The 14,580-nt window shown below is 47.9% G+C and overlaps 1 protein-coding gene across 2 annotated transcripts in view; it reads right to left on the reverse strand.

Moving 5' to 3' along the window:
- The window catches only part of SF3B1 (splicing factor 3b subunit 1), a 493,451-nt gene that overhangs the window by 109,087 nt on the left and 369,784 nt on the right, over positions 1–14,580 (reverse strand). For both annotated transcript variants that reach the window (XM_069615730.1, XM_069615731.1), the window contains one exon: positions 3,766–4,038. In XM_069615730.1, coding sequence (XP_069471831.1) covers positions 3,766–4,038 — 273 coding nt within the window. The remainder of the gene's footprint in view (positions 1–3,765; positions 4,039–14,580) is intronic.

Genomic DNA, 14,580 nt, shown 5'->3' on the forward strand with positions numbered 1-14,580 from the left:
CTACAGCTACTGGAAACTGAAGGGACTCCATTTTGTTTGCTTTCTTCAACGATCCCGTGCAGTGCATGAGTCCTGACGTCCTCCCTCTTGTCCCCACGACAAACTCAGGAACAGCGAGATCTGCAGGAACTGCCAGGAACCACGACTTCAGCAACATTTGTTTTCTTCATACAAAAAATACTGTGCCAACCCGATTGCGAGGACGCCACTCCAGTTGTGAAACTTTCTCCACTCACAGGCCTAATCAGCTTGTGACCCCACAAATGATTCTTTTTCGCCTAAACTACTTCTGAGAACTTTTGCAAAGACTACCATTTGATACCAGAACTGCTCTTTCCTATCCAGAACAGTTGCCCATTGACTTTGGGCTGGCCTACTGACTAGAAGTGAATTCTTCTGGGGAACAAACTATTTGCACTCCCTAGAAAGTATATGTAATCTATTCTTCTTACTTTTGTCCTTTTTGCTCACTGCTAAGTAACTGAACTGCCATTTTGCTCCTTTTTCAAAAGGAGAACAAACTGTCTCAAAAACTCGAGTTTTGTATTGAATTGTATTGGTCTATAATCTTAAGTTGCCTTCTTCTAGTGAAATGTTTTATAAATGATTGTGAAAATGAATTAATCAGTGTTTTACCAAGAAACTTGGAGGATAAGTGTCTACTTGAACCACTGTGATTTAAAGTCCTTTGTGTAACTACGTGTACTGCTGACATTTACTCTTGAGATGAGCCTGGCTGCTCAGCTCGCTACCAACAAACTGTGTGGTACGGACTTATACCAACGGTTGGTCTTGCTTACACCTGTAGTCCTAATTGTGTGTAGTGGTCCCAGAGGGTACTGCATGCAATTTTGCCCAACAAGGAGCATTGATCTAGACTCTGCGTTATGCAATGGCAACACAAAATCCCACCAGTGTCAAGGACCATATTTTTCTTTGGGAGGTTACTCAAATGACAAAGCCAAATGAGAGGGCACCACAGTGATGCGCCTGGCAGATGGACTGATAGAGTACAGCGGAGAAGCAATATTCCAAATAGAGACTATGTGTGCGCAAATATGGTCCCAACACATAAGGCTGACATGGATTGCAACAATGAAGAAGCCAGTGCAATACATAGAGCCATAGACTCAATGAAGGAACAGTTCCCGGTGGCACAAACACACAGTGCAACCACCCTCTTGTGATCCCTGGTATGACAAAAGGTACAGCAGCGGCAATGATTACTAATGGGTTTGTGGCCGCCAACAAGCCTACCTGCACTTCCCATCATCTTGGAGGGGCAAGGGTTCACTGGCCACCCTGCACTCAGTGCTACTAGCAATCCTGGAAGAACACCTGAAGGGAGAAGAAATGCCTGTCGAGGTGCCAACAGCCACTATAGAACCTAAAGATGCAGAAAGAAGCCTGCAGATCACACAAGAAATTGGTACGCTGAAAAAGGACAATTTCAATGGCAGGGAAGAAAGATCAAACTGTCTCAAAAGACTGTTCCACACTGCTCAGAGGAATACCAGAGTATTGGCTTTTTAGCTCAGCAGAGACTTTCGTTTTCTCTTTTTTGGCTCCTGGGGTACAAGCAGCTGCTATACTTTTATACCCCCGGAGGATGCAGAGAATGGGTCACTATGCCATGTCATCAAGGTGGTGCACAATCTAGGAGTTCAAATGAAGAAAGAAGGTGGATTTCAGAAAACAGATTGGCTATCGCTTGCCTATGATTGGGTCCCGTCATGGCTGTGGGAAGCAGTAAAATTACTGATTCCTGTGGTCATATTTTTGGTTCTCTTCTGCACGTGCCAATTGGGTCTCCGATAATGTGTTCATATATTTTTATTTATTTTTATTTATTTGCATTTATAAAGCGCGCAGAGTTGCCCTGAGGCATCGTGGCGCTGTTGCAGCACGCTAGACATACATAGTTGTGGCATAACAGTCAGTTGCAATGGTACATTGAAATAGGTGGTGAGAGGGTCAGAGAGTTTATGATTTGCTATAGGTACAGTGCAAGCATAGCTGTACATGCGGTTTAGCATTTAGTGGAATAGAAACATTTTTAAGTTTTTGCGAAAGGTGGTTTATGATTTTTCATTCCTTAATGAGGTTGGTAGAGAGTTCCAGTTTTTGGGTGCGAGGTGTTGGAAGCTAGATCCTCCAGTCCCTAATAGTGCCAAGATGATATCAATTGGGGGATCTAAAACACCTTGGCATACAATAAACAGTAAAACTCAAACTAATATTTCTGGGGTTTATAGATAGGTCGGTGGGAATGAGTTACTGTAGAAGTAACAAAAGGGGGGGAATGGTGGGGAGGAATCAGCGCCTTCCTGCACCACTCATGTGCTTTACAATTAGGCAAGACTTCTAAGCACTATAGCACTGAGAAAGCTTTTTTCATGCAGATATAATCGCATTCAGACATGGGTGGCCACTAAATGAAAATAGTATTTAAATATAAGGTGCACATAACCATTAGCGGAAAACAGTTGCAGATGTTATTCTGTGTAGTTTTAAAATCTCAAAGCAGGCTCTGAGACAAAAAGAATGCCGCCTGTGCAAAAAATAGACTACAGGCGTTGCGTAGGACCCGGCTAGCTCAGCAGCTGTTACCTGTCCATCAAAAGCCAATGGAGACTAAACGATTCAATGCACGACATACAGAGTACTATGGGAAAACAGACTTTTGGAGAATTACTGGTCCAGATAAAATATAAGAATATTGAGTGAAGTGTTGAGAGTATGGTGAGAAAATGCATTTATATATGAATGTTTATAATATAGAAAATGATGCTAAACAGCTACAATGTATTCCTGGAGAGGCAGCAGTATGTTAAGTAAGTCGGTCTAAATATAAACCTGGCCATGCAAGAAGGAAGATTGCAGAATCCCTTGAAAGGCAAGAAGGACAATTTTGGATGAGCTATGCCGGTTTCCAGCGTCCAAGTTAAACAGTCTATAAAGGCACCTGCTTGCCATTAGTCTGCAGGTGCCAGCCACATAAGACAGAATGCTGGGCGGGGGTAGGGTGGGCAGAGTACTTTGCCCCCCACACCTCTATCCTCATTTTCTGTCAAGATTAAAGTTCGTTATCCTTGCAAGATAGACTCTTGGCTTTTATTTCCAAGAGGGGTGCATTTACTCTGGTGTGAGCGTGATCAGGGGTACCCCAGTATATTTAAGGGGTGCCTCTGTAACTTGAGGTTCACTTTCAGGACGTAAGATTAAGTAGATGCCTATGGAGTTTGTCAGACTGCAAAAACAGTGGAAATATACAATCCAAATCAGGTCAAAGCACATGAGTGAGCAAAAGGTCTCACTCACTCCAGGGTTAAAATTAAAAAGTCCTAAAGTCCAGCAAAAGAGCTGGGGGTCTCTAAGGTAGGAGGAATTTAGCACTGAAATGAACATTCTCCCTAACAAGTGCTACCATTTTTTCAGCACAGTAAAATTGATACTTGACATATTGGGTGAACATTCCCTTATATGTCTTAACATGTTATACCTTACATTTAAACACCCAGCTTCCTACCCAACGGTTTGGCCTTGGCTATGCCTCCACATTTATCACTAGAGCAGTCAGATGGACTTGAGAGAAACCCTGATAACTCGTTTTGGGTATGTTTTGGCCACATTTTGAGTACAGGGTTGAGGAACACTGACCGCAATCCCATTACAAAGTGAAGATTACATTTAGTGTGAACAAGTGGCATGCAATTTTCAGTGATAGGGTCTTGTATGACATTAAAAGGTAAACGCATCACTGACCTGTCCATCAAAGCATCTTCCAGCAATGGAGTTACAGCATAAATGTAGTCCTTTCCCATTTCCCCAATGTATTCAAAAAGGAAGGACAGTGACTTCAGTACACCATTCTGTACATTGAGTTCAGGAACCCTGTATTCATTCATAAGAGCAGGAAGCACAGTAAAAGGAGAACATGTCTCAGCGACAATAGCAATAGCTACTGTGGTGCATACTCTGTTCTGCCTCTCTTGTACTTTCAAGTTGTTCAATAGTGTTGCCAAAACATCATGAGGCCTGCAAAAGAAAAGAATTGGGTCAGCAAAACTATTTCTAGAAACCTATGGCAGAAACTTTGTCCTAATTGGATATGACCCCAAAAGTCTTCGAACTTCAGCTCTTACCAGATCTGTGCATTACCATCAAAGTACTCTACCAAAAAAAACATTTACATTTTTTAAAGTACTTATTGGCAAAACAGTTCAAGGGGCATTTTTTTAAACTGTATTTTGTAGTCCTGGAAGGAACATTCTAAATGCAATTGGATTTAAGAAAAAAGGTACACAGCTTCAATACTGTTACCAAACTTGAGGCATCAAAAATACAAACCTTTTTCTATTGACCAGGAACACCCTAATAAACCTGGCATACATTGCTTTTCTGATCATGACATTGGTTCCTTGCATATTTAATACTACAGGACGGGAAACATACCAAGGAATGGGAGGCGAGTAGGAACAACAGTCTAGGAAACTCAGCAGCTGTCAAAACTATTGTTACCAAAGGCAAATGCAGAATCAATACTTCAAGGGCCAGGGAGGAGCAAGCCAGGCTCCTACATGCACATGCTCATCCAGAGCACCAAGTCTTGTCCTGTTCCCTGAGCCAATCCACAGAGTCAAGTGTTAGGGAGAATTCTCTGAAATGTGCTAGTTCCCTTCTACCTTAGAGATCCCCCAGCTTTTTTTGCTGGCCTTTAGGACTTTTAATTTTTATCCTGGAGAGAGTGAGACCCGTTTACCCACTCTCTCGGGTATTTTTCTGTGATTTGGACTCGGTTTCTTTTGACTTTGGAGCCTGACAAACCTCATAGGCATCATCTTTACATTGTGACACAAAGCACCGTCAGTGCAGTGACACAGTGAAGTCTTAGATTTCCCAAAGGTTTAAATATCTTCTCTTGGTGACTGTTTACAAGAGCAGTGAAGTGAAATTGACTTAAATTACATTTTGTAACTTTATAGACCCAGCACACACTCTCTTACCATAGGGTGCTGGAGGGGTTACTTCGTATCCCCTTTGTCTAGTTTCTCATGTAACAATTCATCGTTACCCTGTCTACAATAAAGTCTAGTGGCAGTGGTTTACTTTTTACTACCATTGTGTTTTTATTTCTGCAGGCCTGCTTTCGCAGCCACAGTAAAGCACCCATGGGTGGCCATTTCGTCAAAATGGCCCCGGTCGTCTTTCTTCAGCATTTCTTGTTGGAAAGGTCCTTCTTGAGATTTACTCTGCGTGCCAAACCAGGTTTGGTCCCTTTGTTTGTTTTGTCTTTGGCGGGTATCATGAGTGAAGCCCACCTTTGGCTCCAGTATGTCTGGCACGGGCAGGAAATGAGGGAGGTGCTCGAAACTCCCTGTGCTTAACCGCCTTGGTTGCAGGAATGCAACCAAAGGTGATCGGCTGGCTGGCCGGCTGGCTGGCAAGGACAGCCACCCTGCTGTGTGATTGACAGCTAGGCTGGAATAAATGGGAGAAACCTGCATAAAAGGCGACAGTTTTTGGCTTGGAGGGCAGAGTCGACCACTGGACAAAGGAATCCGAAGAAGAACTTGGAAGAGACGCCTGCTGCAACTCCTGGACCATTGGTTTGCCCGATGAAGACCTGCTGCTGTGCGGAAGCTCTGAATTCGCCTCGACCAGAGAAGCCCTGCAAAGACGACGTCTACCTTTGAGTTGGTGGGACCAATCAACCCCAAAGTAAACACTATGGACATACCCTCCGAGCTGGCTGTACTCCCACTGCTGCTGGAACCTAAGTGACAGGGAGAGGAACACCAGATCGGGTGCATTGCTTTTAAGTCGGACCTGAGCGCCAGGAAGATGCTCCGGACTTCCCTAAAGCAGGACTGACCAAGCCTGAGCCACAAGGAAAGTCCAGAAAGGTATCCAAGAGTCTGCAGTGGTGCTATTTGCTGAGACGCGAAGAGCTGAACTCACGAAGAACCACTGAATTGAAGTTTGACCTTTGCTGCCGCTGACCTTCCCATCGTGTTGCAGGAGTCCCCAGAAGTCCTCCCTCTAGTCCACACGACTGATGCCAAGGAATAACAGGATCTGCAGAGCCACACAGGAACAGAAGCCAGCTGCAACCATTTCATCTAACCAAAGGTACTGTAAATCTAAGAGGACTTACCTCTTGTGTAGCCTTACTTGTTCTCAGTTAAGACTTGTCTTGGTTGCCACTGCAGAGTTGCTTGCAGCTTGTGGCCCTTTAAGTGACAAAATTGTATGCAGTATCCTATGGGTGCACTACAATAACCTTGACCTCCTGGCAATAGGGACCCAACCTTTGGTAGAAGTCTGAACTACACAGGTTGCTAATGTGGCTGAGCAGCCAGGCTCATGCTCCAGAGGAGTCAATGTGAGCAGTAGGGTTCTAACAGTTTCACAGTGACAGTTATTCAAATAAAGACTTACACTCAAGGTTTCTTGATTAAACAATGATTTATTTCACAGCCTTTTTCAGAAGGGAGCAATATTTGTAACACTTGGAATACACCTCAAAACACACTTTCTCTAAATCAGGTGATACCCATTGGGGCTGGCACAGAGACACTGCCTACACCCTCAGGTGGCAAATAGCTAGGACACTGTGGACGTCGATTTATCACTGGTACATTTAGAGCAATACTGAGTTTGGTGTAAAAGAGAGAAGAGAGGAATAAAACAAAGGTTAACAAATACTTCACAAACGAGTACATATTTTTTTCATAGAACTTTTTATTGGCATTTATAACATACAACTGAACAAAGAAACCATTAGCCCCCCTCCCAACATGCCCTACCCTCGGGTCTTGATACATCACTATATTTCTCTCAAGTTCTGTCCGTTAGTGTCCTTACTTTACCCTACCCTCACCACCATCCACCCATTCTGCACATAGTGCAAGTTCCATTGGATGGATCCACTCATGCTCCAGGGTCCTCCCATTCCGAGCCACCCCCTTCTCCTTGTCCCTTACCCCATATCATGCTAATCCCAGAAGCTTCATGCTACGCGGGCACCAAGCAGCCCTGGAATCTGGTTTGAGAAATTGCAACACCAAGTCCCAGTCCAAAAGAAACAAGTGATACTCTCCTCTCAATGAATATGTCACCATCTCCAGTGCCGCTAACCTCCAAATCCTTCCTACTCATTCATGCTCCGTGGGCCCCTCCCTTGCCTTCAATTTCTGTGCTATCACCAGAGCCCCCGCCATCACCAAGATCACATATAGTTTCCTCTGAGCCTTCGTCCGTATCTTGTCTAGGGTACCATCCTGCCCCAACATAAACAACCCCGTGTTCGCGCCCCCAGTGGTAGCAGTGCCCATCATGTCTCGCACCCCTTCACGAATCTTGAGCCAGAACTGAACCACCTTTGGGCAGAGCCACCACACGTATCCCCAGGTGCCCTCCTCCCCACACCCCCTCCAACATAAGGCGGTACCGGTTCCAGGCCGATATATTTTAGCTAACCTGTGGGGGGGGGGGGTGAGGTGCCACTGGTACATCAGCTTCACCCAGATTTCTTGAAGTTGTAAAGAATTAGTCAGCCTGGGAATCCATGTCCATAAGGATTGCCATTGCTCCAATGAAATGGTTTGCCCAGTTTCTTTCTCCCAATTAGTCATGAAACCCCTCTTACCTACCTCCTCCCCCTCCTTGAGCAGCCTATATAGATCCCCCACAAGATGTTTATCCCCTGTGTTAGTACAAACATATTTCTCGAATTGGGTAAGCTCCCTAGTGTCCGCCCCTTTTATAACAGGGTGTTGGGCCCAGTGTCTGAGCTGCACATATTGGAATCGCTCCTTTTCCCCCACCCCGAAAGTGTTTTTGCAGTTATAGAAGTCCCTCACCTGCCCTCCTTCGTAAAGATCCTTGAGGCACCTCCAACTCCCCCTCTTGCCACACATCAAATCCGGATTCAGTCCGCAGCCCAGGTGTGAACTGAGGATTAGCAAAAATGGGTGTGAGAGGCGATGTGAAGGTAGTGAACTTAGATCGCTGTACCGCTTCATCCCATTGCCTACCCACCAAATCCTCAATCGCACTACAGTACATCCTCCTGGGTCTATCCTCCCGAGGCAGCCACAGCACCCCCTCCAGCCCGTAACCCACCACCGCTCTATCCATTTCCCGCCACACCTTCCGCTTGTCATCCTTCAACCAGTCGCGTAGTATCCGCAACTGGGCTGCCCGGTAATAATTCACCATATCTGGTTCCGCCAAACCCCCCTTATTTCTGGGCGTTTGCATCAGCCTACTCGGAAGTCTAGGCTTCCTCGACCCCCATATGTAGGCCTGAGTGAGCGTTCTCAATTTTCTAAAGGGGCTGGTACCCAGACCGGTAATGCCATAAATAAGTACAACAATTTTGGAAGAATAGCCATCTTTACGGCATTAACCCTGCCTAACCAGGACATAGCCAGTGGACCCCAGCCCAAAAGCAGCCCCTTGATTGTCCCCAATATCGGGAGATAATTTGCCTCGTACATTTGCTCTATCGTGCCCGTGATGACCGTCCCCAAATACCTTATTTGACCCTTCGCCCAGGCAAACTCGAAACTTTCCCTTAGTTCCTCCTCCACCCCAGGGGCTATCTGTAAGCACGGAGGAGAGTGGAAGGTGCACACACTAAATTTCTAGAAACATTGATTCATATAGCAGTTTGTCAGTAGTTGAGAGTATTTTAGGGTGCAGAGGAGGAAATTTAGTAACCCTGTGCCAGGGCTACTAAAGGTACAAAAAGGAGAGAAACGAGGATCCAAAAACGGAACCCTCCCGTCCCTTGCACACCTTATGTTAACGTCAGTATGACGCCTTGAAATTGACTTTTATCAAAATAAATTAGATATATATTCCAATGAACTTCAAATGATAATAAAATTTTAGAAAGAAAGCAGTAATGACATCCAATGTAAAAGAGGATTCTTTATTCCAAACGCAAGAAACAGGGATGATTCAATTCATTTGATTGTGGCTGACGCGTTTCGAGAAGTTCATTCTCTTCATCAAGAGCCCAGAATAATGAATTAAACAATGTAAATAAAGAAATATGCATAATCAGCTATTTGTAAACTCTCCACATAACCGCTACATGTATTTAATGTTCAGCGTTAAAGAAATAACCACAATCAAATGAATTGAATCCTCCCTGTTTCTCGCGTTTGGAATAAAGAATCCTCTTTTACATTGGATGTCATTACTGCATTCTTTCTAAAATTTTATTATCATTTGAAGTTCATTGGAATATATATGTAATTTATTTTGATAAAAGTAAATTTCAAGGCATCATACTGACGTTAACATAAGGTGTGCAAGGGACGGGAGGGTTCCGTTTTTGGATCCTCGTTTCTCTCTTTTTTGCTATCTGTAAGCACCACACCTCAGACTTACTTTTATTGATCCGTAGCCCTGCAATTCGACCAAACTCCCCAAAAACTCTGTCAACTGCCTCCAGAGATACTCGGGGGTTCGTTAGGGTAAGCAACATATCCGCAAAGGCGGCCACCCTGTGTTCCCTCCCCCCAAACATCACCCCTTTGATCTCATGATTAAGTCGGATTTTACTCAAGAGCAGCTCTAAATAAATAGTAAAAAGAAGCGGCGACAGCGGGCAGCCTTGCTTCGTGCCTCTAGATACAGCCACTGGATCGGACGCCTCCCCATTAATCATCAGGCGCAGTGTGGGATTACAATAATTTGCCTCTATCCTACCCAGAAATCTGTCCCCGAAGCCCATCTTGCGCATGGTGGCAAAGAGAAAGCTCCACTCCACTCTGTCAAACGCTTTCTCAGCGTCAAGGGCCACCACAATAGCCTCCATCTTAGATTTATTCACTTTCTCTATAATATGGGCAATCCTCCTGGTGTTGTCGTGCGTCTGCCTCCCCTTAATAAAACCAGACTGATCTTGCTCTACTAGGGATGAAAGAAGAGGTTCGAGCCTAGACGCCAAGATTTTAGTAAAGATCTTCGCGTCCAAGTTAATTAGAGTGATCGGCCTATATGCCCCGCACAATGTAGGATCTTTGCCCTGTTTAGGGAGCAGCACCACCTTCACTTCCTCCATAGATGGGGTTATCCCTTTCCCTCCTCCGAAGGTATTATATAAAGAAAGCAGTCTCAGGGCCAGTACGTCCCTAAAGGTTTTATAGAAATCTGCTGTGAACCCATCTGGCCCAGGAGCTTTGCCGAGGGGAAGGGCCGCGATAGCCTTGTGCACCTCCTCGATAGTTAGATCCTTCTCAAGCTCCTCCCTTTCTGCCACATTGACCCCGACAAGCTGACATCCTTCCAGGCACCTCCCCACATCCTCTTCCACTGGGCTATCAGATCTATACACTTCCCCCTAGTACCTCGCAAATTCCCTTTTGATCTCATGAGCCTCCAGCACCTCCCCCCCCCGCCATCTTAATTCTCAGTATCGTTCTATCCTTCTCCTCGCTCCTCAGCTTTGCCAGCAACCTATCCGCCCTGTTCGCCTTCACATAATACTTCTGTTTAAGGTGCAGCAGAGCCCTCTCAGCCTTAGTCGAGACTATCGTATCCAACTGGCCCTTAATCACCCTGTACCTTCGTCTGGCCTCTGCGGAGGGTCTAACAGCCAGCTCCTGCATGATCACTTTCAACTTTGCCTCTAGATCCTCCTCCATCTTCCTGCATTCCCTCTCCCTCCTCGCCTTGATCCCAATAATCGCCCCTCTAATGGTGGCTTTAAAAGCATCCCATACTAGTCCGGGGTCCATGCCCTACGTAACATTCTTCTGAAAGAAGTGAACCATTTCTTGTCGCAGCTCTTCCTGGAGCACCACATCCTTAAAAATATGAGAAGGGGTACTTCCACTTCCATAGCCCCCCTGCCCGAGACGGCAGTGCAAGCTCCAACACAATCGGGGCATGGTCTGAAATCGAAATTGCGCCCACCTCAATTGCCCTGAGTTTTCCAACCAGAGCACGGGACAACCATACATAGTCTATCCTAGAGGCAGTTCTATGCACATGAGTAGAAGGTATACCCGCTATCATTACCCCTCTTTACCCGCCACGCGTCCACCAACGCCAGGTTCTCCATTTTGGACAGTAACTCACTGGAGGGTTTAGTCTGGGCATGAAAGATTCTCGCGCTCCGGTCCCTCGCCGGATCCCAGGCTAAGTTGATATCCCCCGTAAGTATTATGCTACCCTTAGCCGCCCTTTCCAGTTTACCCAACATAATTTGTATAAAGTGATCCTGCCCCGTGTAGGCGCATATAGGGTAGCCACCGACCAAACCTCCCTGCCACTTTGAAGGTTCAACAAGAGGAACCTGCCTAAACCATCTCGGGAAGAGCCTATAACCACAACCTCCAAACCATTTCTTAGGGCTATAAGGACCCCCCACCCCTTTCCTCCCTTGACCGTTCGATTGATTGATGGATGGATGCGGTCAAATCCCTTCAGCCTCACCCTCATTCTGTCCTTTTCTTGTATATGCGTTTCCTGAAGACTAATAATGTCAGGCTTTTCCCTCGCCAGCATGAGTTCCACCTTTTTTCTCTTAACCGGTGAATTCAGACCCCTGACATTCAGGGACAAGATTTTCAACCCTTCACCCATTGCCCAAAAACACCACGATTCCCCCTCCAACAAGACCAAGACCCATGCCCTGAAACCCCCCACCAAATCCGTAAACCCCCCCTCACTGGGTGGACACTGCCAGCCTCTAGCCCCCCGCCCCCCGACCCTCTCCCTCGGGCGCAGTGCCACTTTCCCACCCCAGCAACCCCATTGGCAGGTCATCCCTGACCCCTAGGTAATCCACCATGACCCTAACCCTCCCCAGCCATTTCAACTGCAATTAAACACCCCTGCCCGGGTACCCCAAAGACCAATCAGAACGTAACCCAGAAGTCAAGTTGGCAACCCCCCCCCTGCCTCTCCCCGCACACCCGCAGCCTCTCCCCCAGGAGGGACCCCTGCCGGGCCCTTCCTCCTCCTCACTTTCCACTTTGGCACCTGTGTTGATCATTCCCACTCTACGTTTGGGACTAGCTCTCCCCCCATCCAACGATTCACTTGAGGCTTGGTCCACCTCTATCCGGAGGACGGACGCACCCTCCTCCATTGATGTGACCCTTCTCGGTCTTCCGTCCAGCTCAAACACCAAGCCAAATGGAAAAGTCCACTTGTATTTCAGGCCCCTCTTCTGCAGCTCCTGCGTTATGGGGCGCATTTGCCTCCTCTTATTGAGTTTAATAGCCGAGAGGTCCTGAAACAATTGAATCGATGACCCATTGAAGCTGATGGCATCCGCCCCCCTTGCAGCCCTTAAAATGTTCTCTTTTTGAGCGTACTCGTGCAGCGCCACTAGGACATCACACCGTCGGGCACCGGGTTCCTCCCTTCTGGGTCCCACTCTGTGAGCCATGTCCACTCTGACCTCCTCCCGGCTCGAGACACCAGCAAGGGGAGCAAACAACAACCTCACCGTCTATATGAGTTCCGAATCTGAGACAGACTCCGGTAAAAACTTTACTCTAATGTTAGCCCTCCTAGACCTATTCTCAAGATCCTTGGTTTGAAGCTGAAGGTTGTGAGTAGCGTTGGCCAGACTCTCCACCCATTCCTGCACTTTATGAGAGTCTTCTGCCAAATCTTGGAGGGCCCTTTCATTGGTGTCCACCCTTGAGCCCAGGTTGGTTAAGTCACTGCTCACTTCCCTTATCGCCCCCGCGAGTTCCTCCTTCATTTTGCCAAGTTGTCCTTGCATGACTCGAACCATCCTATCTCCAAAGGATTGAAAGCAGTCTTCCAGGAGCTTCTTTGTGACTCTTTCCTCCCCTTGTCCATCTTCCAGGGCCCACCCCTTCTCGCTCCTGCTACTCTTTCCTTTCCGCGGACTCCGCCCCCTCCTCCTTTCTCCATAACTTCAGTAGCGCCCCCTTCGGAGATTTCTTCTCACCTTTCGCCGGGGTCCCTGGCGCCTTTCCTCTGTTTTTAGGCATCCTTTCCTGCATTAAGATCACCCGGCCCCACCACCTCCCTTGACCGAACCCAACACCACTCCCACGTACAGGCCTGTTTTCCCCACTCACCTCCGGGTCCTTATACCACGTGCCCCCCAGGTAGCTGGAGCACAAGCACCCCCGCCATGTGCCCAGTGAGTCTGGGGTGCTTATATCCTCTTGGAGATCTGATGCAATCTTACAATGGCCTGAGGCCTCTGAAGTAGATCCAGATTGCCATACTTGCCCCAATAAATAGCACAAGTGGGGGGGGGGCAACTTCTCTGTACACTGCTGGCACACTCCTAGTATGACAGAGCGGAGGGGTGAGGGGCCGAGGAGCAGTTATAATACTCAAAGCTCCAGATGACTGTCACTTTTCCCCCACAAAAATCTTCCTCCCACTGTCCTCCAACGGTCTTCCCCTCTCACAAATTCGTAAGGCTGCTGCTCGATTCACAGCTATAGCTCCAGGCCTTCACCTGCGACTGCTCCGCTTCGTGCTTCCCCAGCTGCAGGCTCCTCCTCCTCCCTCCAGCAAGAATGGAGCCCCGGGACGCCCACACACCAACTCCCGACTTCCCGCAGGCTCCAGGGGAGCCGCTTCCTTCACTGCCGAGAGCCCTTCTCAGCTGGAGTCCAGGAGCCCAGCCGCGATCCAACGGTGCCCCAGGGGGCAAGGATATGTCCGGGCCGGCCCAGGCTCACCTGCGGGCCCCCGCCTCTCCGCCCGCGTTCCTTGCCCGCCGAGAACTCTCCAGAAGCTGTGCGCCTCCCTCTCGACTGCAGGGAGCCCCTCCTCCGTCCACCGCTGGGCCCGGGAGCGCCCGCTCTCACTGCTTGTCCCTTACCGCTGCCAGCAGAACCCAGGGATACCCCAGGGGGCCAAAGCAAGTCCAGGCCGGCCCCAGGACCCGCATGGCTCCCTGCCTCCTACCACGCTGCACACCCCGGGTCCACCGCCGCGAGCCCCACCAGCTCCACAGGCGCCGTCCACTGGCCACACCACACGGCCTGATCACTCTGCGTCCCTCTTCCCGGCGTGGGCCCAACAATTATGACCAGGACAGGCCGGGCTCCGCCGCTCCATCCTCCAAGTCCGTCTACAACACCGTCAGGCTCCACCACTCCAGCCACCGGCACCAGCGGGTAGGGGCACCCGGGGAGGGGAACTGCTCCAATGAACCCACCTTTTTGGCTGGGAGCTCCGGGAGCACCTTTAGCAGAGAGTGGTCTCTCCGGCAGCCATCTTGATTCCCCACGAGTAAATATTTTTTAAAACCTTCCAATGCAGAGTAAAATTAACCCTTTCCTGGGGGAAAGAAAAGCACAAAGTCAGAGGTAAAGAAGAGTCTCTCAGGGAGCCAGGACAGCCAATGTTAACTGCACAATTTCTAGAGGAGCTGAAGATCTTCCTTACAGGTAGGTAGAAAGTCTTGCACAATATTTTTAGAAATGTTTGTAGAAAATAGAACACTTGAAGGGTCACAAGCTGGGAGGCTTGTGAGGGGCAACTTTAGCAACTCTGCAAGGTAACCAGGACAGGTCTCAACTGAGAGCAAGCAAGGCTACACAAGAGGTAGAT

Source organism: Ambystoma mexicanum, chromosome 9, assembly GCF_040938575.1.
Source record: "Ambystoma mexicanum isolate Mex_15411 chromosome 9, UKY_AmexF1_1, whole genome shotgun sequence".
Classification (NCBI taxonomy): Eukaryota; Metazoa; Chordata; class Amphibia; order Caudata; family Ambystomatidae; genus Ambystoma; species Ambystoma mexicanum.